We start from the raw sequence: 22845 nt of genomic DNA on the forward strand, positions 1-22845 counted from the left end.
CTTGGTTGAGCCTAAAGTCTGGGGGTTGGGGTGGCAGTTGGGATTTAGGCGGCAGGCCAGGTTGGTGGAGAAGTGGTGCTGCCAGGAGGCAGGATGGATGCCCTTCAGTAACTGGGTCTGTGGCATGAGGCACCCAGCGGACAGAGAATGGGCCTGGGGTTTTTGAGAACCTCACTGATGCCTAATGTAGCTCGGAGTGGGAAAGTTTTTAAAGGGGGGAGAGGGAAAAGGAAGTGATGAAAGAATTTGCTTAGTGCCTACTATGTTCCAGGCATTTTACAGCCGTGATCTCTTTCACTCATCACATCCAAGTGGAGAGGGCTTTCCTGTCCCTCACTTAAAGATCAGAAACAGGCTTAGGGAAGTTAAGTCACTTGCCTAAGGTTACACTGCAAGTAAATGGCAAAACTAGGATCCGAACCCATGCCTTTCCTAGTTCCTACAGCCATGCTCGCACCCACTCTTCCAGGCTGGAGAGAGACTGGGAAGAGCGAGGAGCTGCATGCTGGACCATTAATTGGGCCCTAGCTCACTTGAAGGGAGGATAAGCTGGCTGGCCCCACTCCCCAGGAGCCACAGCTCCCACCGGTTCTTGCCTCTCTGGCTCAGTCGGGTCCGCGGGAGTCCTGCGCGGCAGTCCGCAGCCCGCGGCGCGGAGCCTGGGCCGAAGGCAGAACTCGGCGGCAAGCGGCCCAAGGCTCTCCCAGCTCTGCTCCAAGGCCTGCCTTCCCAGGCCTCCCCAGCCGGTGCCCGAGGGGCGGCTCCGGGCCGAGGGGAGACCAGAGTGAGACCTCCTCAAGCATCCTCTGGCGGCTGCGCCTTCATAGGATGGAGACGGCGGGGAAAGAGGGTTTAAATTTCCTTCCCGAAGCAATCGCAGGAAACTGTTTGTAGCTTAAAACTCTAAACCCCGCGCTCTCCCTCCTCCCTCCCGCCCCCGCCCTCCAGCCTCGCCCACCAGCTCCCACCATCTCGTCGCTCCTCTCCTCCTCTAGCTGCTCCCCTCCCTCTCGGGTCTCCCGCCTTCCCGGAGCACGCGCTGCCAGGGCCCGGGGTGCCGGGCGGCCAATGGCGCGGCAGCAGGACGTGATGTCAGGCGCGGCTGTAGAAAAGGCGCGGACGCTTGGCTGGCGCGGACTGCAGAGCCGGGGCTGGGCTCGGCGCGCTCTTGGAGAGCATTGCGCGCGGCTGGGCCCGCGGCCGGCGGCTCCTCCTCCCACTCTGCTCCTCCTCCTCTTTTCTCCTCCTCCACCTCCTCCTCCTCCACCTCCTCCACCTCCTCCTCCTCCTCCTCCTCCTCCTCCTCCTCCACCTCCTCCTCCACCTCCTCCTCCTCCTCCTCCTCCTCCTCCTCCTCTTCCTCCTCCTCCTCTTCTTCAATTCTCCCGGTGTCTCTGCTCCGCTCGCCGGCTTCCGAGAAACCCCTACTTCAGTAGCCGACCCAGCGCCTAGGCGGGTTGCCTTGGGCTGGGGGCACATCCCGGGGAGGGGAGCGGTCCAGGCAGCTGGGCGGCCGCGGGCACCTAGTCGCTCCCGGGTGAGCCCCGACCGCAGCCGTCGCAGCCTCGGGCAGAGTTTGCGCTCCTGCTTTGCGCCGGGGGCGCCGAAGACGGGCGGGCGATGCCCGCGGCGTGAAAGCGCCCGCGGCGGGCGCTGACCTCTGCCCTGGTCTCTCGCCCCCTCCCGTACCCACCCCCCCACCCGCCCCGTGCCCTTGTGACCCTGGCTTTGGCGCCGCCGACCAGGCGCCCCGCGATGTAGCTGCCCCCGCTCCTCGGCGGGAGGCGTCCTGGCCCGCGGGCGCCCGGGGCCCGGAGCCCGGCCTGGGGGCACAGCCGAGCTCGGGCGGGGCCGGGGCCGCGGTGGCTATGCACCGGGCCCGTTAGCGCGGGGAGCGCCAGGCAGCTGAGGCGGGGGGCAAGCCCTCCCGCGGAGGAGCCGCGCCCCCGGCCCCGCCGGTCCCGCCGCGATGCTGTTCCACAGTCTGTCGGGCCCCGAGGTGCACGGGGTCATCGACGAGATGGACCGCAGGGCCAAGAGCGAGGCTCCCGCCATCAGCTCCGCCATCGACCGCGGCGACACGGAGACGGTAGGCGCACAGCTGCGGGGTCGGGGCCAAAAGCTGGGACGGGACCGGCTCGGTCTGCTCCTCTGCTCTCCTAAGTTTGGGGGCAATTTGGGGAGCGTCCTTCGTGCCGCACGGGACTGGACGCTGGGGCTCCGCGGACAGGATGCAAGGCCCGTAGCTCCCGGCTCAGGGGAAACCCGGCTGCTGGCGGAGGAGGGAAACAAGGTTGAAACCGAAATTTCAGACGCTGAGGGTGGAAGAGAGCATTTCTCCCGAAGTGGGAGCGAAGTCCTACCCGCGGCCCGATGGCTCTCTTCTCACTTCAACGGGCTCTTTGGTCGCCAGCCCTTCGCTCTCCTCCACCACTCGGCTCTGGCTGCTGGCGGCGCCGCCTGCGGCGCGGGGAAGGCGAACAAACCGGCAGCACTGGGGATCCAGCCGACTTGGGCCTCTCCCCGCCTCCTGGCAATCGGGGTTCCCGTCCCAGCGCAGTTTCAGGGGTCGAAGTCTTCTAGGCTAGGGCTTTTCGTTGTTCGCATCTTGGGCCTCCTGGCTGGCCCGACTTGGCTCGGTTAGGGCCGGGAGTTCAGGCTCTGGCCTGGCTCTTGTGGAAGGAGAGTCCGTTCGGATCTCCACACCTGGCTCCACCAGCCCAGCCCCAAATAGCCAGTTCCTTGCCTCAGACCTCCCTGGGGGCCCGATGAGCAGACGCTGCCCAAGCCGGGCCCAGAAGTGACCTTTAGAGGCCAAGGAGGTGGGGAGCACGAGCGAAGCTTCTCTGCTTGGAAAGCAAGAGCAGCAGCCCCCGTGCCTCTGCTTCTGAGCTCTTCTTCCCCAGTTAAACCCTCTCAGCCTGTCAGTTTGGTTAGGAGAGGATTTGGATTGGGCCTATCCTGCGCTCAGAGACTTTGAGGGTGCCCATGCACCCCACTCACCATCTCCCAGGACCCAAGAGGGCCCCAGACAATGTGGCAGAGGTGGTGGAGGGGCAGAGGTTGCCCCGCGATTTGCCCTGGCCTGAACCTTCGGCTTAAGGATCCAGAGATCACTGGGATTAGGGGCCAGGAGCTCCACCGAGTCTCTGGAGAGGAGTCTGTGTGGAGGGTGACTTTTAATGGTCATCTTACCCCTTTTCCTGGGACCCAGCAGAGTGGCTCCTTTAAGAAACAGTTCGGGGGAAGCTTTTGGAGGGCTTGGCTGAAGTAGCCACTGCTGCCCCCATTCCCCAAACACAGCATGAGCCTTTCTGGGAAAAGAGCAGAGGGGACAGGAAGGGGGAGAAGTAAGGAGGAAGATCTATCCAGGCCAGCAGCCGGTCCTGGGCCTGTGGCCGGCTTGGGCTGCATGGGCGGGCCTGGGTCCTGAGCCCCCTGGATATGGGCCTTTTGGGGTGCAGGAAGAGCACCGCACACCCTGGCAGGCACCCCACCCCCACCCCCGCGTTTAGGGCTAGCTGGAGCCTCGGAGGGAGCTGCAGGTGCCTGGTTCCCCGTGGCGTGGCGGCGGGGTCGCAGGCTGACGCAGGCGCTGCGGACTCGCGCCTCCCTCCCTCCGCAGACCATGCCGTCCATCAGCAGTGACCGCGCTGCGCTCTGCGCCGGCTGCGGGGGCAAGATCTCCGACCGCTACTACCTGCTGGCGGTGGACAAACAGTGGCACATGCGCTGCCTCAAGTGCTGCGAGTGCAAGCTCAACCTGGAGTCGGAGCTCACCTGTTTCAGCAAGGATGGAAGCATCTACTGCAAGGAAGACTACTACAGGTAGCCCCCACCTCGGGACCCACTGCCCTGGGCACCCAGGACCCCTCATCTCAGATGCAATCTTCTCTGGTTGCCTTCCCTCCAGTCCCAAGGGAGGGTTCCCTGCCTAGGTCCTCCCTTCTCCAAGCCAGTACAAATTGGTTGACATCCTTTTTAAACAGCAATTTGAGGGAAATCTTGGAAAGATCTGCGAAGTGTAGGGACCCAGAGAAAAGCAGTGTCCTCTTCTTAGCTTGGACCAAAAATAAGCTCAGGTTGGGGGTCCTTGCACCCTTCTCCCTTTGAAGTTTCTTGGGTCAACTAGAGGGAACAGAAACAGGCACCCCCCCCCCCAAACCCAGGCAGTCTAGGCTGGTGTGGAACAAAGTTGGAGGGAGAGCTGGGGGATTGGGTGCATTTCCGGGTCTTTCCTGGAGATGGGAGTGAAAACTGGCCAGGACTGAAGAACGGGAATCACTAACAGACTCCAGGTTCCTTGGTTCTCCTCTCTGGGTTTAGGGTTAGGTCTGCTTATTCTCTCTCCCTCTTTCTTTCTTTCTTCCTCTCCCTTTCTCTCTGTCTGTCTGTCTGTCTCTCTCTCTCTGTCTCTGTGTTTCTTACAAATTACAAACGTCTGTAGGATGCCCAGGCACTGCTGTGGAGGGCAGGATTAGAGGTTGAGGAAGGGGTAACTGGGAAGTTCCCCTTACTCCCGAGCAAAGGCTTTCCTAGGGCTTGCTCAGACTCTGGGTAAAGTCTTTGTAGGCACGAAAATGGTTAAGGGAAACTATATTTCAGGGTAGGACCAGACCTGGGCCAAAATCTAGTTCCATCTTCCCCCCATCCTCCAAGTTAAGACCTGGTTGCCAGTCTTGAGGAGTGGAGTTCCGCCAGTGGCAGCAATGGCACTTGGAGGAGGGATATGGGGGGGTACCCAACCGTGTGTCCCCACAGTCCCTCCCTCGATGGTCCCTACAGGCGGTTCTCTGTGCAGCGCTGCGCCCGCTGCCACCTAGGCATCTCGGCCTCGGAGATGGTGATGCGAGCTCGGGACTTGGTTTATCACCTCAACTGCTTCACGTGCACTACGTGTAACAAGATGCTGACCACGGGAGACCACTTCGGCATGAAGGACAGCCTGGTCTACTGCCGCTTGCACTTCGAGGCGCTGCTGCAGGGCGAGTACACCGCGCACTTCAACCACGCGGATGTGGCAGCCGCAGCGGCGGCAGCTGCCGCGGCCAAGAGCGCGGGGTTGGGTGCAGCCGGGGCCAACCCTCTGGGTCTTCCCTACTACAATGGCGTGGGCACGGTGCAGAAGGGGCGGCCGAGGAAGCGCAAGAGCCCCGGGCCCGGGGCGGACCTGGCGGCCTACAACGCTGGTGAGTGCGAGGCGCCCCGAGCGCCCCGACGGGTTGAGGGAAAGTGCACTGCGTCAGCGGCCAAGAGCCGAGTGAATTTCAGTGTCTTATACATGTATACTTATAGCACTCTGGGTACTCTAGCCTTTAGCTTCCCCAGGCCCACCGGACGACCTGGCAGAAGGGACATTAGCTCCCTGGGCTCCAGCCCTTGCGCTCTCGGCTGGAGCGGGAGGAGAGGGTGCATTAATGGTCCTGATGCTCTGGGTGCAGGACCATGTCGCTGAGAAATTTTTTAGAAACAGCTTTTTGGTTTGGGCCTTTTACCCACTTTGCTGTGCAGAAAGTGCAAGGATAGAGAAAACAAGGCAGAGCCGACACCAAACAGGCTCTAGGTTGGCGTGGCTGAGGGAGAGGATCTGGGGCGATGGATGAGCGAAGCAGAGCGGCGGGGGTCCCAAGAGAAAGCACTGGCTGTGGCCTCGGGCACCGAGCTTGGCCTGGCCTGCAGCCGGGGTCATGCGAAGTGTCCTGAGTGCGGCAGGCTCGGGAAACTTGGGCCCAGGAGCCTTTGAGAAAAAGTGGGTCGTAGTGTCCCACCCAATCCTCCTGCTCTGCCAGGTCTCGGTTTCCCCCCGGGGCTCTTCCTCCGAGTTCCGGGTGACAGCGGGGCGCTGGGATGAGAGCCGTGACCCTCCAAAGTCGGCGCCCCGGGTTGGGACCCAGTAGGCCTGGCCTTGCGCCGGGGTAGGGTGGAGGACTTGTTTCGCATTTCCGGCATCTTTGAACCCCGGGTTGTTCCGGGAGAGGCTCTGCCCCCTCTCGCGTCCCTCCACGCTCAGGACAGCTGCGGGGGTTCTGAGGCCCGGCAAATTGAACCATTAACATCTGCCCGAAGTCTGCACGGCCGGGAAAGGTTTATGACTCCCTGGGCTTCTGAACTTGATAGAGTTTATTTGCAATTACTTTCTTTATTTCGTCTGCGACAGAATTGGATTCGGAGACTTTGTTTTCTTTCTCCTTTTCCCCTTAGTCCAATGCACAAGTGGAAACAAAACAAAACAAAAACCCTGAACTGTGCGGAGAGGGCTGTGGTGGGGAAGAAGTCAGGATTATTTTGATTTTTAAAAATCTGAGCTGGCTCGGGGCGGGGGGCGGGCGGGGGGTGGGATGGGAGGCGGGTGGGGATCCCCTGTTCGCTCCAACGAAGTTGCTTGTTGGGTGATCGTGGGGCATGTGTGTCTTGGTGTGCGGAGCTGGGAGGAAAATACAGCCCCCAGTCTGGTAAATGGTGAGGGGGCTGCGGCCAGGTCTGCGAGGCGGATTTAATATTTGTTGAAGGCTCTACCAGAGATGCGGCTCTCCAAAACTTCCATCCCTCGTCACCCACCACCCTGAATAGACCACACGGAGTCCAGATCAGGTCCCCCAAAACAAGGCCGGTCTATTTATCAAGTGGGGTCGGCCTCCAGTAGGAACAGCAGGCGGGCTGGGCCACAGGGCGCGTGGTGGTTGGGAGCGGGATTATGTTTTCCCGGGCAGACAGGTTCGCAACCGGGTTCGCAACTGAAAGGTAGGAGGTACCGAGGTGTATTTGTGCTTTTTGCTGCTCCGCCGCCCTCCCTGGCGAGGCCGCGCCGCACCGAGCAAGATGTGGCTGGAGGCTGAGTTTCAGAGGAGCTGGCACCTCTACGAGACTTCCCCACGCATGCCATCTCGTCATTTTCTCTCTGGTCCCTGTCTTCCTTTTTTTTTCCTTTCGGCTCTCTAGGCGCCACTTTCTCTCTCTGCGTGCGTCTCCCGTTTCTCTGTTCCTGTCTCTTTCTCTCCCGACGCTCACGTCTCTGGCCTTGGCCCGGGCTTAACCGCGCACTGCGTGCCGCCGGTGGCTTTGCGGCGCGCTTACTCGGGGCTCCCGGGACTAGGTTGGGAAAAGGGGGAGCCTCCCTCGCTGCTCCAGCCCGGCCAGGCCTCCCCTGGTCTGGCTGCTGTCCCCCTCCCTCCCCTCCCGGCGCTGGCAGGAGAGAAATGGCCGCAGTGTGGGCCGCGGGGCCGCTGGGACTGGAAAGAGGGCCCGGTGGAGGGTGAGATTTCGGACGTGTGTCCGGGCAAGTGTGTGTGTGCGTGTGTGCGTGATTCTGACTGTGAGGACTCAAGCTTGTTTGTGTGAGTGTCCCGCACCCAGGGGCCCAGCCACACGGACCCCCTGCAAAGCCCATCGCTGTGGGGGACAGTCCGGTGGAGGAGCGGCGGCACCTCACTACAGCGCGGTGAGCTCGGGCGGAGTGGCGAGGGGGCGCCGTCGGTGCGCCCGGCCCTTCGCTCGGGGAAGGGCAGTCAGAGCGGCGGGGCCGCAGGGTCGGAAAGTCCTTCCGGGGCGATGACCGCGGCGGTCCTCCTCTGGCTGCCCCTCTGGTCCGAGAGCGCAGCCCAGGTCCCAGAGGCGGAACTGAAACCTATCCCACCCCAGAGCGTGGCTGCCCGCCGGCCGGGGTCGCGGACAAGGCTGCCGGAGCCCGTGAGGGGCCCGGGCCGCACGCTTTGCGCCCGGGTTTGCGCGCCGCGGCCACGGGAGTCCCGCGCGGACCGGCCGGATGCCCGGGCCTCCCCCAGCCCCAGCTTTCTGTGTGTGTGTGTGTGTGCCTGGCGGCGTAATTACTGATTTGATTCCAATCCATTATTTAGACAATTGAACCTACAATCTAGTCTTTAGTAAAATGAGGCGAAGTCAGATTTGATTACAGGTTCAGTCCCAGCGACAAGAGCTCGAAACCCGATGGGTTAATAACAGATCACGAGTAAATTATTCATGATTTTACGAGCTCTTTAGCTCCATTGAATCGGCCTAATTGAGAGGAAAAAAAAAAAGGAGAGCGAAAGCTTGGTCCTCCCCCTCCCCTCATCCCCTTGCTCCTCCCTGGACCCAATCCTGGGGAACCGTGATCCTTCTGGGGAGCTGGGGGCGAGAGTGCGGGGCTTGGGGCACCGACCAAATCTGGGCTCAACAGCCTCTTTGCCCCCAGCGCAGCCCCCTGCCCCAGCCGCTGGCCGGCCTCGGCCTCCCTGCCTTGGGCCGACTCCTTTTCTGCTCTCCTCTCCTTTTCTCCCTTTCCCCTTTTCACCGCTCCCCAGCCTGTAACAGCTTCGAAAAAGCCACCCCGCAGGGACCCAGTCTCCCTGAGACCTGGGATTCAGTTCCGTGGCCTGGACCCTCCACCACACAACATCCCTACTATTTCCGGGCCTTGCTGTCCCCTCAGGCTCTCTCTGTGTCTCTCCTGGTTTCTTCCTGTCTTTGTAGCTGGTTCTCTCTGGTTCTCTCCATATCCACTGCTTTCTTTTCCTCTGCCTCTTCTCTCTTTTTTCCTGGCTCTGTCCATTTTCCCTCCCTACCATCTCTCCTTTTCTCTCCATTCTCTCTGTCTTTCTACATCTGTCCCTTTCTTTCCTTTCTCTGCCCTTTCTTTCTCCCTCCCCCAACCACCTCCCCCCATCTAGGCCTCACTCAGGGCACGTCCCTTGGGTTCGTGGGGCGCCAGGGTCCCCATGGAGCTCATTAACAGCAGCAAGGCCCAGGCAGGGGCTGGGCGGAGGAATGGGCCCAGAGATCCCCTGTGGGGAGGCCTGCCCCCCGCTCCCGTGGAGCTGGGGACTAGGGGCAAGAAGAGGGTTGCTCCCCACAGTGGGGGCAGGGCAGTTTCCATGGATCCCATTCGGAGTCATTCTGTGATCCCCTTTAAATTGCTGGATCCTCGTTCTTCACTCTGAGCACTCTCAGTGGGAGTAGCCTGGCTGGAGGACTTGGGTGCCTGGGTGCCTATGGGAGGAGCCCTTAGGAGGTGTAGCCACTTGCTGACAACTCCTAGGTTAGGGACAAGACCAGCATCTTGTGAAATTTTTCTGTAAGGGACCACTCCTCACTTGGACAGGGGAGGAGTAGGTCACCAGGAGAGCAGGAGTACTTCTGAGGTAGTATTGCCAGATAAAATGCAGGACTCCCAGTTAAATCTGAATTTTGGGTAAACGACAAGTAAATTTTTTTAGTGTAAGTGTATCCCATACAACATTTGAATTTTAAATAAACAATGAATAATTTTTTAGTATGAGTGTATGCCATGCAATATTTGAATTTTAGGCAAACAGCAAAGCAGTTTTCAGTACAGGTATGTCCCATGCAATATTTGAGACATCATACTAAAAAAATTTTTATTGTTTATCTGAAATTCAAATTTAACTGGACAATCTGTATTTTTATTTGCTAAATCTGCAGCTCTATTATGGGCACGTGATGAGACAGGAGATATATTCCCAGTTGCCCACTTTAGGGGGAATGAATTAATCTCTTATGAGGCATTCCCCAAAGTAAGCCTTATGTGTGGAATGGCTCAGGATGTATTGAGGGGATCTTGGAGAGGGGTCCTGCGTGTCCCCATCAGCCACCAGGTTGCTAAGCAACTTCCTGAGGCCCAAGTTTTCCATCCCTGTCCCCCACCCCGGTGCCTTCCAGGCATTGGCAGGCCCAGCTGGGCCCCTTCTGGATGGGGACGGGCTCCCCAAAGAGTCATGCTTCATCTTTGCCTGCCTTTATGGTGTAGGGGAAAGAAACAGCAAGGAGGCAAGCACTGCAGTGTTGAATCTAGGCTCAGCCATAACCAATGGTGTGGCTTTATTTTCCTTAGCATTAGCTTCCTCATCTCTAAAATGGGGTGAATAGCAGTAGCCACCCCTTGGAGCAGTAGTGAAGACCCCTCCGCCCATGTATGTAGAGCCAAAGGCATACCCTGGGTGTGGCATACATGTTCATTTCTTCCTCCAGCTTCCTTCCCTTTTGGTTAGAACTCTGCCACTCCATGAGATTTCCAAAGATAGCTTTACCTCCCTGCCTCAATCACCTCATTTGTCAAACTGGGAAACAGCTGCCTCATAGGGCAGTGGTGAGGATTAAGCTACAAAATACAATTTCCAACCTTCGACCCAGTGCCCGCGGCCCAGGGCTAAGGGATCGTGCCAGTACCTTTGGTTGTAGGAACTGATGAGGGAGAACTGAAAGTGAGTGGAGAGTATGGAAAGTGAGTTGAAGCCTGTGACTTCCAGGTGCCTGCCCGAGACACTGTGTGGGGGGAAGGGTCAGGGGAGACTGGAGACTGCATTCCTCCTTAGGGAGTGCAGGGAGAAACGGGGAGATCATGGGCCTGCTTCTGCAGTCAAGTGACTTCCCTTTCGGGAGCCTCAGTTTCAATATCTGTAAAAAGGGGGAAATAATGCTTGGCTCAAAGGGTTGTTTTGAGGATGAAAATGTGCATGTAAAGCCCTTTAGCACATCTTGTGGAGTTGAATGTCATTGACAAGTTGTAGCTGTTGTTATTATTACTATTATTATTGTAACATGATGGCTCAGAATGGTTTTTGGATTCTCCTAGAGCTGGGTTTGAATCTAGCATTTCCTAGCTGAATGACCCTGGGTAGATGGCTCTCAACCTCAAACTCCCCTATAAATCTATAAAATGGGATAATATCTCCACCTCACCAGGGTGCAGCACCCACCGTGTGGTTCTGAGGCTAGAAACATTTGGCGAAGCGTGGGGTGGGTGTGGACGTAGCAGTGTTGTGGGGGTCCGGGCCAGGAGGTTCACCTGCTGCCTCTGCGTTCCTTCCCCAGCCCTGAGCTGCAACGAGAACGATGCGGAGCACCTGGACCGCGACCAGCCGTACCCGAGCAGCCAGAAGACGAAGCGCATGCGCACCTCCTTCAAGCACCACCAGCTTCGGACCATGAAGTCTTACTTTGCCATTAACCACAACCCCGACGCCAAGGACTTGAAGCAGCTCGCGCAAAAGACGGGCCTCACCAAGCGGGTCCTCCAGGTCAGCCAGGCCGGGGCTAGGGGTGGGGGCATCTGTGGCGTCAGGACCTGGGGTGGAATCCCACAGTGGCCGTGGGCCTTGGAAGGACCTTCCGCTCTATGTCGGCCTATCTCTTTATCTTTCTCTGTTCTCTTTCTCCATCTCTTCAGTCTATCTCTAGCTGTATTTCAATCTTTTTTTTTTCCATTCTAACTTTGTCTTCTCTCCTTCAAGTTTTGTCCCTCAGTGTTTCTGTTTTGTGTCTGTGTGTCCCTCTGTCCTCTTTGTCTACACACTCAGTCTCTTTTCTTTCTTGTAAGCAATTCTTAGTTGCTATTTATTACCCAAGTGACACTCAAATATGCTCATGTTGTAAAAGGTTCAAGCATTTCAGTTAAACCAGAGCTTCCCCCCACACCCCCACCGGCAACCTTGGCCCCTTAAACCAGGATGCCCGTCCAAGGCACCTGCTGTTAGCCATTTGCTCCTTCTGCTTCTTGTTCCTCACTTGCTCTCTCTAGTTTCTCTCTCTCTCTTTCTCTCTTTCTCTCTCTCTCTCCTGTTTCTCTCTAGATTTACCTTCTGTTTCTTTGTTGCTTCTCAGACTCTCCCAGAAGCAAGGTTTGTAAGGGAGAGGGATTAGGGCAGATCCCCTGGGTGGAAGTAGATGGGTGCCTCTGAAAACAAGCAGCATTGCACTTGTATGTGAGGGTGCTTTCTTGATAGAATCCAGAGCTTTCACCAGATACCCTAAGGGTCTGTCCACCACCCCCAAAATGTTAAGAACCCCATTTGGGGATACAGGTATCCCAGCTGCCTGTATGACCCAAACTTGTGGCAGAGCCTTGGGTCACCACTTTTAAAATCTTCAGCTCCTCCTCTTACTCATTTCATGGTCCTGGGCAAGTCACCTAACTCCTCTGAGCCTCAGTTTCCTTGTATGTGAAATGGGCACAAGAAATTACACTGAAGGCTTATTGGAGGAGCAATTGAGATAATGTAAGTGCCCATCACAGTAGCTGACAACCGCTCAGTGGATGGTAGCTAGGATAACATTAACTAGAATAATCAGTTGACTGATATTAACTAGTATAAACAATTATTCTGGTGGTTGGACTTCAGTTTCCACATCTGTACAATGATAAGGTGGGAGAATAGCTCCCTTTATAGCTAGTTTAACCAATTTATTCCTCAGAACGTGTGACTGTAGGGATAACAATGCACATTTTTGGGTAAGAAAATCGAGAGATGAAGTGAGTTGACTGTGGTCCCACAGCAGGAGGAGTGGTGCTGGAATCTGAGGGCAGGCCAGTGCGACCGACCCCCTAGCCCTAAGTCTTTGAGGGCTGAGGGCCCGGGGGTGGGTGGCGACACCGAGTGGGTGAGGGTGATGGTGACGACACCGAAGGCTGTGAAGCCACCCTAAGCTTTCTTGCGAGTCTGTTAGAACTTTTAAGAAAGCATTTTGGAGGTGACATTGGTGGCGGGATGGGACTGTGACGCGGGCGAGGGTCCGCAGATCTCCGGGAAGCCTGGAGTCCGGGCGCCCAGGCTCCCGGCTGCCGGCCAGGCGCACCGCGACGGGTCTGGCGCAGCTTGGTCTCGCGCGGTCTCAGTGACGTAGCGGAGGGAGCTGAGGACCCGCCAATGAGACGCCGATGCGCCTCTCTGGGCCCGCCCCCCGCCCTGGAGTTCCCCGCAGGCCCCGCCCCTCCTGTTTGGGATCCGTTTTGCCCAAGGTCCCTCTGACCAGGGCACTAGAAGAGGCGGCCCCTTGGGGTCTCAGATCCCGCTGGCCCGTTTTCCTCCGACTTTTCCTTTTGGGGATTAGGTCGGGCGACTCTTCTTGGCGCCCCCTCTGTTCCTCAGCCCTGGGCGAATTTGGACGCAGGATCTGTGGTTGCTGCCTTTTCTCTGGTTAGTAGTCCTTCCTCTCTCTAGATGCCCTTATGGTGAGTTGGTGGGGGAAAAGGGATCCGTGAAAAAAGCCCTAAGAGCAGGCAGGGGCAGGAACAGGGACTTGAAGTCAGGCAGAGCTGGGTTCCGTTCTGCCCGTCTACTCACTGGCAGTGTGTCTTGCACAAGTTAGTTACCCTCTCTGAGCCATAGCTTTCTCATCTGTAAAATGGGCACCATTAGGGCACATACCTCGCCAATTATCCAGATTAAGTGAAACAAAGAGTAAATGTCCATGGTTGGGTCTGAATCTGGGGTGGGGAGCTGATCTCTGCTGGCCTCTGTAAGGCAGGAAGCTTGATTTAGGAACACATTGGATTTCCAGCATAGTTATCTCTCATTCTTTCATCTGACCAAATAGCTATTGGCACCAGGCCCTGGGGACACAGAGGTGAATGAACCACAGTCCTAGCCCTGAAGAAGTTCACCTATTAGGTGTCGAGACAGACCCACAATCAGTTTCCCCATAGTGTGATCAGTCGGGAGGGAGTTTCTATGGGAGACCAGGGGAGAAACCAATTACCTACCCTGTATGTGAGGAAGGGTTCATCTGTGTGACCTGGGTCTAGACTTGCTCTTCCTCCCCTAGAATCCTGAGCCAGGGCTGTTCACACCTGCATGCCCTCTCCACCATGGGGACTCAGAAAAGCCAGGGCATGGGACTAGTTGAGAGAGAGAATCACTGATAGAAGCACTAATCAATAAATGTTTGAGTGCTCTACTATGTGTCTGCTATGTGTTGAAAGACTCATGAAGTACACTTGCTCATTGAGTCCTCGCTATCAGGCATCATGATCCCTTCTCCTCCACTGTACAGATGGGAGAACACTGAGACCCAAATGATTTCCACTTGCCCCAAGTCACACTTTGCTGGTAGGTAGCAGAGCTGGATCCAAATCCAGGCGCGTCTGATCAGTGGGCCTTGCCCTTTCTCCTCTAAGCCAACCCAGCAGTGACAGCCTCTGAGTGTGAGTATCGTTTATGGCCTGTACGTTGTTGGGGTGAGGGCAGTCATACCCACAGGACACATCAGACCCCTGTTCTCCCTCCTCCCAGACCTCCCAATCTCCTGCACAAATGCTTAGTATTCCCTAACAGCACAGCAGCTCATGATTATGCAGCAGTTTGCAAAGCCTTGTCTTTCCAGCCACTCGTCTTCCTTACCTTAATATTTTCCTGCCCATTTTACAGATGAGAAGCTTAAGAACTAGTGAGGTGAAGTGATTTACTTGAGGACACAGGAGCCAGGCATTGACAGGGTGGGGCTCTCTCCCAGGTGTTCTGACTACTGATGGGCCAGCTAGGGGAGATGGGATGGGGGCAGTTTGGGGCGAAGCAGCTGGTGGTGTGGCTTTGGAAGGTAACATAGAGATTAAAGTCCTTTCTGACATAACAACAATGTGATTTGGGCACTTTAACTTCTCCTCTCGGAGCCCAATTCCTTGTCTTTGAAGTGGAGATAATAATAGCTTGTACGTTGAGGATTCCTGAGGATTGAGACAATGAATGGGAAGGCTCCAGCATGGTGCCTGCTGGTACAAAGTAGACAAAGTAGGTGCCCATGAAATGGCTTCTCATCACTGGCTACACAAGCTTAATTGTGCTAGGCCTCGGGTGCCCCCTGCAGGTTGTGGTCCACCTCGACCCTGTGGAGAGAGTCTGAAGGGCAGGGCAGGTTGAGGTTGAGGCTGAGTTCACAGAAGTGGATGAGGTAGGGGCGGGTGTGTGTGTGTGTGTGTGTGTGTGTGTGTGTGTGTGTGTGTGTGTGTGTGTATGAGGATGATAACAGTGCTTCACTAGGTGGTTGCAAGGAGTAAATAAGATGACATAAAGTGTAATTTATAAAGTGTATATGAGGGACTCAAAAATATTAATTTCATACACATTTACCTAGTAAGGTTCAGTCTACCATCCCCTTTTGCACACATTTAGAAATTTTAATTATCTTCATTTTGCAGATGAGGAAACTGAGGTTCAGAGAGGCTAAAACCCTTGCACTGAGGCTCACAGCTAATAAGGCTCACAGCTAATAAGTGAGGCTCACAGCTAATAAGTGATGGGAGGGGTCAAGCCCAGATTGGTTTGATTCCACAGCTCTTTCCAATATGGCACAGTGTAGGGATTGGGATTCTCAGCGCCCCCTCCCCTTGGATGTAGCTGCCGAATGCAGCAGGACAGATGGGGGACAAGGGGAGGAGTGAGTCATAGATGCCATGTCTTGGTAGGAAAGCAGGAATTCTGTTGTAAAGCCCTAGGGGTGTAAAAAGTGCTCAGAATTGTCACCAGAAGCAGCAGCATGACAATCACAGTACTCACTTGTCACCAGTGGGCAAGGTGACCGGGAGACAGAATGGCTCCTTGGACCGAAGTCCATTAAGACATTAAGCTTTACCAGTTCTTGGAGAGCATTGCTCAGCACATCCATGCGCCTCTGCATTGCCTCTCTTCCTTCCTGGGGAAGGATTAGGAAGGCAGAATATTAAGGTGCCCTAGGCTGGGGAAGGGGCTGGTGAGCTGATGGATTTGGATGGGTGAACGTCTCCTTAGGGGTTCCCAGTGTGACTTTGAAGGAAAATACATTTTAACAACCAGCAGTTTAAAAGCATTCTTCAGATGACCAGTTAGTCATCATTAGCCTATGTGAGAGCTCAAGAACTGAGGACACTAGCTTTCCTCCATTCACTCACTTCAACAAATACACTGACCTGCCGTGTTCTGGGCGGGGCATGAGGTACTGAGGATTCAGTGATGACCCTGGCAATGAACAGGCCCGGCTGGAATGTACAGTCCACAGGGGAGACAATGTCCAGCAAGGTACTTTATAAATAATTAAAATGGTGATAAGATTGACCTCTGTATTTTTCTGTATATTTGAAATATCTCATAGTAAAAATACCTTTAAATGATTCCAGGGCCAAATAAGTTTGGGAAATGCCAAAGGTTGACTGCATCCTTCTCTTAGAGATCAGAGCACACTGGCATTAATACAGGCATTGAGAAATCTTGAAGAGATTCAACTTTGTCTAGTCCAACATTTCCCAAGTGTATTTGGCCACAGAACCCTTATTTAACTCTTGACAAAAATAAAATAGAAGAAGTGCTAGGATGGAAAAATCTAGGAGTGCAACGAGAGCATAAACACGGGGACCTGACCTGGGGAGGGAGGTGGTCAGGAGTGGCTTCCCTGAGGAGGTGAGGTTTAAACTAGGACTTCAGTTCATTGAGCCTCAGCTTCCCCACCTGTAAAATGGGGAGAGTGAGCATTGTTCTGCATGTCATTTGCACAGGGCTGTACAGAGTGTTTGATCCAGTCACGGATGGTTGAAGTTGGATGGAATTTCATAGGTGATTTGGCCCAAATCTCTCCGTTTAGAAGAGAGGAAACTGAAGCCCAGAGAGGTGGAGCGACTTGTTCAAGGCCCCAGAGCAAAGTAGTTGTAGCCCTGGAACTGGACCTAAGGGGTCCTGATATCCAGTCCACTGCTCATTATTTTTTATTCTTTAAAGAAAACTTTCTTTAAAGTTTATAAAATAATAGAACCACCATACAGGCAGGTTAGAAAACTAGGGGGGAAAGTTACCCATATGAAGACACAGGAAACCAGTAATCCAGGTGTGCAGTTTGGAAGTTAAGTAGTGGGTAGGGGCGTGGGCCCAGCTTGCTGGGATGCACATCTCATCTCTGTGTCTTTGGCTGGGCTCTGGGCCTCAGTCTCCTCACCTGATGATAATATCAGTGCTGACCTTGTAAGGCACTAACAGGAGTTCATATGTGTAAAATCCTTAGAACGTTGCTTAGACGTTGCCTTCTGAGTGAATAATATTGGTCGTTATTATTTGCTTTATGAAGTTGCAATACCAGAGGATGTCATTTTGTTATCCTTTTTTTTCCTCACATAACATTCGTCACAAGGCATTTCCTCTGCGACTGCGTGGAGTGGCTGTGTGGTGACTTCCACTTGTCCCGTCTGGTCAGATGCTTTGGATGCAGCCATTGGTTTTGATGTCATAAAAAGAAACCGCCAGTGGACATTTTTGGTCTTGAAGCGTTTGTATTTTGGCTGGTTTCCTTAGTGGCCCTGGAGGGGATCTGTGGGGCAGAGTGGGTTTCCCACTGACCCTCCTGGTCTCCTTGATGAACGAATCCTGGGGAAGGGGATTTGCGAGGCAAAGCTCAGCCTTCAGGGCCAGGGGGTGTCTGAGGAGGAGCCATGTAACCATGTGGGCTTCCTCCTCCACCCAGGACCTACTGGGGATCCCCTGGGCACCTGACTGAGGCACTCCCTGGAGATGAAGAGAGAGGGCTGTCAGTTTAAGAAGATGGGTGGGTAGAGCAGATCATCTTCCTTGTTGCAGCTGCCAGAGAATCGCAGCCTGTCAGCACTCCAAGAGGCCATAGAGATCATGTGGTGTGGTCCAACTCCCTTGTTGTACAGGTAGGGAAACTCAGGCAGACCCAGAGGTAAGGGACTAGCAGGGGTCACTTGATTGGTCAGTGGCAGAACCAGAGCTGGAAGCTACAGCCTGTGCTCTTTCCACTACATCATAGTTGCTTCTGTGTTTATTCACTCACTCATTCATTCATTCATTCATTCACTGACTCACACCGGATCATGTGGTAGGGAAAGCATGGACTTTTTATGGCAGATAATCCTGGATCTTAATCTCAGTTTGGCCTCTGTGTGACCTTGGGCAAGTGACTTTGCTTCTCCAAGCCTCTCTGGTTTTAAATCTATAAAGTGGGGATAATGATAGTACCTCCCTACTTGGCCTATCATGGAGATAACCTGTGACCGTGCATGTTAGAGGATGGCTGGGTGCCCAGCATGAAGAGGTCTGTAAATGTTATCTGTTAGTATTACTATTAACTCAATGCACGTGACTGATTCTTAATCTTTGCCAGTCCCTCTGCCATATCCCCAGGGATATAAAGATGACTTAGACAAGGTCCCTGTCCCAACAACCTCTTGGGAGGGGATTTTTTTTGAAATACCCAGGAGAATTCTGGTGAAGCCTGGCTTAAGGTGAGAAACAAACTCCACACAAACCCCCGCAGCAGATGGCTTTTAGTTGAGTTGTTGACTTTCATCCACCAGATTCCCAGCGCCTCAGATTCGGTAAAGCAGAGAAGGCAGTTGTGGAAGATGATGTCATTGTTTACAAACCTCTGTTAGGGGCAACGCCAGAGAAATAGCAAACAGCCAGCAACTAACTGTTCCAGCCCTTCCCAAGGGCTTGGAGCCCCGGACCGATGGGCGATGCACTGCCCCCGGGGCTTCCCGCTCCTGCTACCACTTGGAGAGTCAGGCCCACAGGACGCTCACAGGGCCACACATGCTCAGGACAGGACGGTGGCAAGAGTGTCACAGCTCCAGGCTTCCTCATCCCCAATCTGCAGTGTTACTTTGGGGAAGTCGCCTCTTCTCTCTGAGGGTGTCTGGGGGCTTTCTCCATCATTTTCTCCGTCGGTCATTCTCTGGGCCAGACGGACACAGAGTCCCACCTCTGTAGATTCCTGCAGGCCGGGCAGGGAAGGAGCCCCCATCGCAAGAAGTGCCTGTCGAGGCTGGTCTTAGAAGCACTGTACTTATTTGCAAGCCCCCAGAAGAGGTGATGGGCTTGCTTTGGGCAAAGGCCAGGGAAAATGTGCTTTCTTCCTGGAAAGGCCAGCGGGAGAGAGCTTTGTTTCCCAACTTCACAGGGTCTGCATCTCCCTCCTTACTCCAGGATTCTAAAGGCTGTGCTTTTTAATTGAGCGCAAGTTGTATCAGGCCACCAAAAAGAGGGTTTGAGGCCACAGGCCCCTGGAGCTGGGGTGGTCCCCAGGGGAGGGTGGGGCCGAGGGCTGGCCCTTCCGGTCCCTGTCTGAGACACTGGGAAGACAGGAGATGCAGGCGCACCTGGAAGGACGCAGCTGGACACCCTAGAATCTGTTCAGTTCCCCAAGGCCCTCTGTTTTACCGGGAGGCTTCCGGCGAGCGTTTTCTTCACGCAAAGGGAAGGGAAGGGGCCCTGCCCTTTGGGCTTTTTTCTCTGGGAGATACAACCTCCCACCCCATCCCCCAACCCTCCTCCCCCCAGATTTTCTTGGCTTCTCCCAAAGTACTTTGAGGACCTCGGGGTACAGCGGGATCTCTCTGTGCAGTTCGATGGGTGGGCATACTGGCTGGGGGGTGCTGTGTAGATAAGTGTCGATGCTTCGTGTGTACAGGCTTGTGTGCAGTGGTCTGGGTGCGAATGTGTGCGTGTGTCGGTGCTCAAGGGAAAATGAAAGCAAACCCTTATTCTCTCTCTTGGGCATTCTTTTCACACAGAGCTCAGTAACTGGGCCCCCCACCCCACCTCCCTCGTAAAGGATACTGGGACATGGCAGGTCGGGAGAGGGAATCTTTCATCGGGCAGCTCTTCCCATTCTGTCCACTCCGCCCTGAGACCTGAAACCCAGTGGTCCAGGATGCTGGCGGCTTCTCCAGCAGATAGCGGCAGGGATTAGGAGCTGCGTCTTTCTCTTCCTCTTAGTAACTCTTTATTGACTGATTCCTGTGTGTTCTTTACATCGTTCTGGTATTTCCCAGACTTGCCATGAAAAACTTGAAAAATGGTACCCACAAGAATTTGTGGGATCTCTTGCCCGCTTAAAGGCGACTGCCAAAAAAACGAACCTCTCAACCGTGGTGGAAAATGATCGAGATTCGGTTTGTGTGAATCTCCCAGAGCAGAATAGAAATGCTATGTGAGCCACATATGTAATTTTACATTGAAAACTGTCCAGTAGCCACATTAAAAAAGCAAAAAGAAACCTGTAAAATTAATTTTAAGGATATATCCTGTTTGGCCCAATATGTCCAATATATTGTCATTTCAACATGCAATCAAAATAAAAATTACCATCGAGATATTCTACTTCCTTCAGATCTGATGTGGTTCTCACCTATAGACCAGCCGTCTTGGGGCTAGCCACATTTCAAGTGCTGGGTGGCCACATGTGGCTAGTGGCTACAATATTTGAGAAACTTCTAACAGAAGGGGAAACCCAGTAAGAGGCAATTCGAGGAAAGGACATTTTTATTGTATTAACAATAAAAATACAAAACAAAATATTGCCAGCCCAACTTTTTAATACACAGCTCCCCCACCCCCCCACCCCCATTCCGGCAGAACACCGATTGGCATCTCTGAGTTAAACAGTCCGGAGGCATGCTCTGCCCTTCTTCTCCTCGTCCTGCCCGCCTTCCTCTGACCAGCCCTTCCCTCTCCCCCACGCAGGTCTGGTTTCAGAACGCCCGGGCCAAGTTCAGGCGCAACCTTTTACGGCAGGAAAACACTGGCGTGGACAAGTCGACGGAGGCGGCGCTGCAGACGGGGACGCCGTCAGGACCGGCCTCGGAGCTGTCCAACGCTTCGCTCAGCCCCTCCAGCACGCCCACCACCCTCACAGACTTGACTAGCCCCACCCTGCCGACTGTGACATCCGTCTTAACTTCTGTGCCTGGCAACCTGGAGGGCCACGAGCCTCACAGCCCCTCGCAAACGACTCTTACCAACCTTTTCTAATGATTCTCGGCCCCCCGCCCCCGCCCCACAATTTCTTTAAAAAAGAAATTATCTTTAGTTGAATTCCAAGTGTATTTTAAAATAGAGGCTTTGAGCAACTAACTAACCACATTTTAGGATCTCGCCTGGAAAATGAGGAAGAAAATAACTACGCCCCTTGCAGACACAGCGGTGTGGACTGGAATTACTTGGAAGATCTATCTGCAACACAACATTTGTGTCACTGTACAGTTTTGTGGACTGAGCGAGGAAAAACAACAAATAATTTAAGTTGGCTAGAGCTTCTGTATTTTCAAAGACTGCCACGTGCCTTAGGAATACTGTTTTATCTCCATACTTTGGATGACTTGTTCATTTTTCTCTCCCTCTTTTTCTCTCTGTATATTTATGACCAGAGCAAAAATGTAAAAAAAAAAAAAAAAAAAAGTTTGTTACTTTGAATAGTCCTAAAAAAGAAAAAAAAAAAAGGAAAAAAATCAAACCCCCTCCAACAGTCGCTTTGTTGTTTTAGAATTTTAAGGTGGAAGTCTGTTCAAATATCAGAATTTGTAAAATCTAACCAGTAATAAAACCACTTACTGAAACTAGCTGGTGCCACTGCTGTTCAGAGGTGTGCCGAGTTCACAGGACTTAAGAGTCTTACTGAAGCCCAGAGATCAATTCCAAGGTCTTCCCCTATTTATAATAATTTATAATATTTGCGAGGACCCTCTTTTGTGCCAGACTTTGGGCTGCTTGTTGGGATCCAGAGATGAAGTAGACACAGTCCCTGCCCTTAAGGAATTTAGAGTGGAGGCAGAGACAGACAAGAGATCATCTTAGCACGTGTGCTAAGTGGGGAGCATGTAAGCAAAATACCATTCATTCATGCATGTGTTCTTTCAAATATTAAATAAGCATGCCCTGCTGGATCCTTTGACAAAGCTCAAAGGTCATTACACCTGCCTCTTCTGCTCTTCCCTGGGCTGGAAGGGTATGTCAGGCAATGAGGGAGGCCTTTCCCCATGAGAAGTGAACGCTGTCACCAAAGGGCAGCATAAGCTCAAGTTTTCCTAATATAAGACACAAAATTTCAAAATCTTCCAAGAGGGCAAAACCAAATGAATTTGGTTCCTTTACTAAAGCTTCAGGTAACCTCAGAAGCCCAGAGAAAAGATGCATCCAGAGAGGATGGAGGTTGAGAGCCAGGCAGAATGAGGTTGGAATCTCTACTGTGGAGCAGCGTGAGCTGAAGGAAGTCATTTCACCTCTCCAGGCCCCAGTTTCCTCAGCTGGAAGGTGACAGTCATGACCTTTATATGACAGTTGTAGTGAGGGTGAAGTGAGGTGTGTTGCGGGGCCCAGCAGAGGGCCTGGCATGTAGGAGCTCAATATATTTTATGGAATGACAAGTGACACGTCAGGACCTTGCAGGTGGAGAGCAGGAATGTGTGTATCCAGGCACTGCCTGTCATTGCTGGATGCATCAAGCAGGTGTGACGTCTGTCCACTGAGCATCTTATACCTCTCCTTTCTTGCCCTGAGCCCTACTGCAGAGTACTCTGTTACCAGCTTGATCGAATGCCAGCCGTCGTCTAGCAAAATGCCCCACAGTGCCCACCAATTTGAAAACCCAGAGGGAAAATCATAGCTGCTTTGAGGAGAACACAGCCAGGCAAGGTTGGGCAGGGCAGCAATCCAGCCCAGGACTGTGGTCCCTCTCCCTTCCTCCTCCTGCCATCATGATTGGGACCATGTGGGGAAAGGGAGTAGGGCAGGAATGGGTTGAAAGTACGTAAAGCCTGAAGCGACTCACTTTCTGAAATGTTAAACACACACACACACAGCACTATTGTTTCTATTGCAATTTAATGCCTGGCAAATAGTAGGAGCTCAATAAATTTTTTGTAAACTTTTATATTGATGTATAATGTGCATAAAGGGCACATTTCTGAAATGAACAGCTTGATTGCTGTTTTCCAATGTAACCACCACCCAGATCAAGATACAGGACATTTACAGCACCCCGAAGTCTCCCTTGGGCCCCCTCCCTGTCAACCCCTCCCAAGGTAGCTCCTATTCTGACTTGTAGCACCATGGATTAGTTTTATCTGGTTTTGATTGACACATTTTTGCTGAATGAAGTCAGGATTGCCCAAGATTAACCACCTTGCCTGGGGTCAGGCAGCTAGTGGTGGAGGAGCCAGGGTTTGAACCAGGTCTGTCTCCAGATGCCAAGCTCTCAACCTCGAGCAGACACATTCGTAGTCACACATCCAAGCATGTGGGTTAAGAGCCTCAACTTTTCTATCTGTCAAATAGGGTAACAGAATCTACACCTCCT

The 22845-nt window shown here is 53.8% G+C and overlaps 1 protein-coding gene across 3 annotated transcripts; it reads left to right on the top strand.

Moving 5' to 3' along the window:
* Positions 1–1422: 1422 nt before the first annotated feature.
* LHX2 (LIM homeobox 2) lies at positions 1423–21245 on the top strand. 3 transcript variants are annotated; one of them, XM_079927281.1, is made up of 5 exons: positions 1423–2089; positions 3626–3828; positions 4762–5189; positions 10828–11033; positions 20235–21245. In XM_079927281.1, exons 1-5 carry the CDS (start codon positions 1970–1972, stop codon positions 20520–20522), a joined length of 1245 nt encoding a protein of 414 aa, XP_079783407.1. In that variant the 5' UTR covers positions 1423–1969; the 3' UTR covers positions 20523–21245. The 3 variants fall into 3 exon arrangements, with proteins under 3 accessions (XP_079783407.1, XP_079783408.1, XP_079783409.1); XM_079927282.1 differs by having other exon boundaries at positions 4786–5189; XM_079927283.1 differs by having other exon boundaries at positions 2049–2089; positions 3516–3828.
* The last annotated feature ends 1600 nt before the right edge of the window (positions 21246–22845 follow it).

Source organism: Stenella coeruleoalba (genome assembly GCF_951394435.1).
Source record: "Stenella coeruleoalba genome assembly, chromosome: 7".
Classification (NCBI taxonomy): domain Eukaryota; kingdom Metazoa; phylum Chordata; class Mammalia; order Artiodactyla; family Delphinidae; genus Stenella; species Stenella coeruleoalba.

Excerpts from the sequence above, each read along its gene's own strand:
- LHX2 (XM_079927281.1), top strand. The coding sequence starts at position 1,970 with ATGCTGTTCCACAGTCTGTCGGGCCCCGAGGTGCACGGGGTCATCGAC. Across the intron at positions 2,090-3,625 it reads ACCGCGGCGACACGGAGACG|ACCATGCCGTCCATCAGCAG; the intron begins GTAGGCGCACAG and ends CTCCCTCCGCAG. Across the intron at positions 11,034-20,234 it reads TCACCAAGCGGGTCCTCCAG|GTCTGGTTTCAGAACGCCCG; the intron begins GTCAGCCAGGCC and ends TCCCCCACGCAG.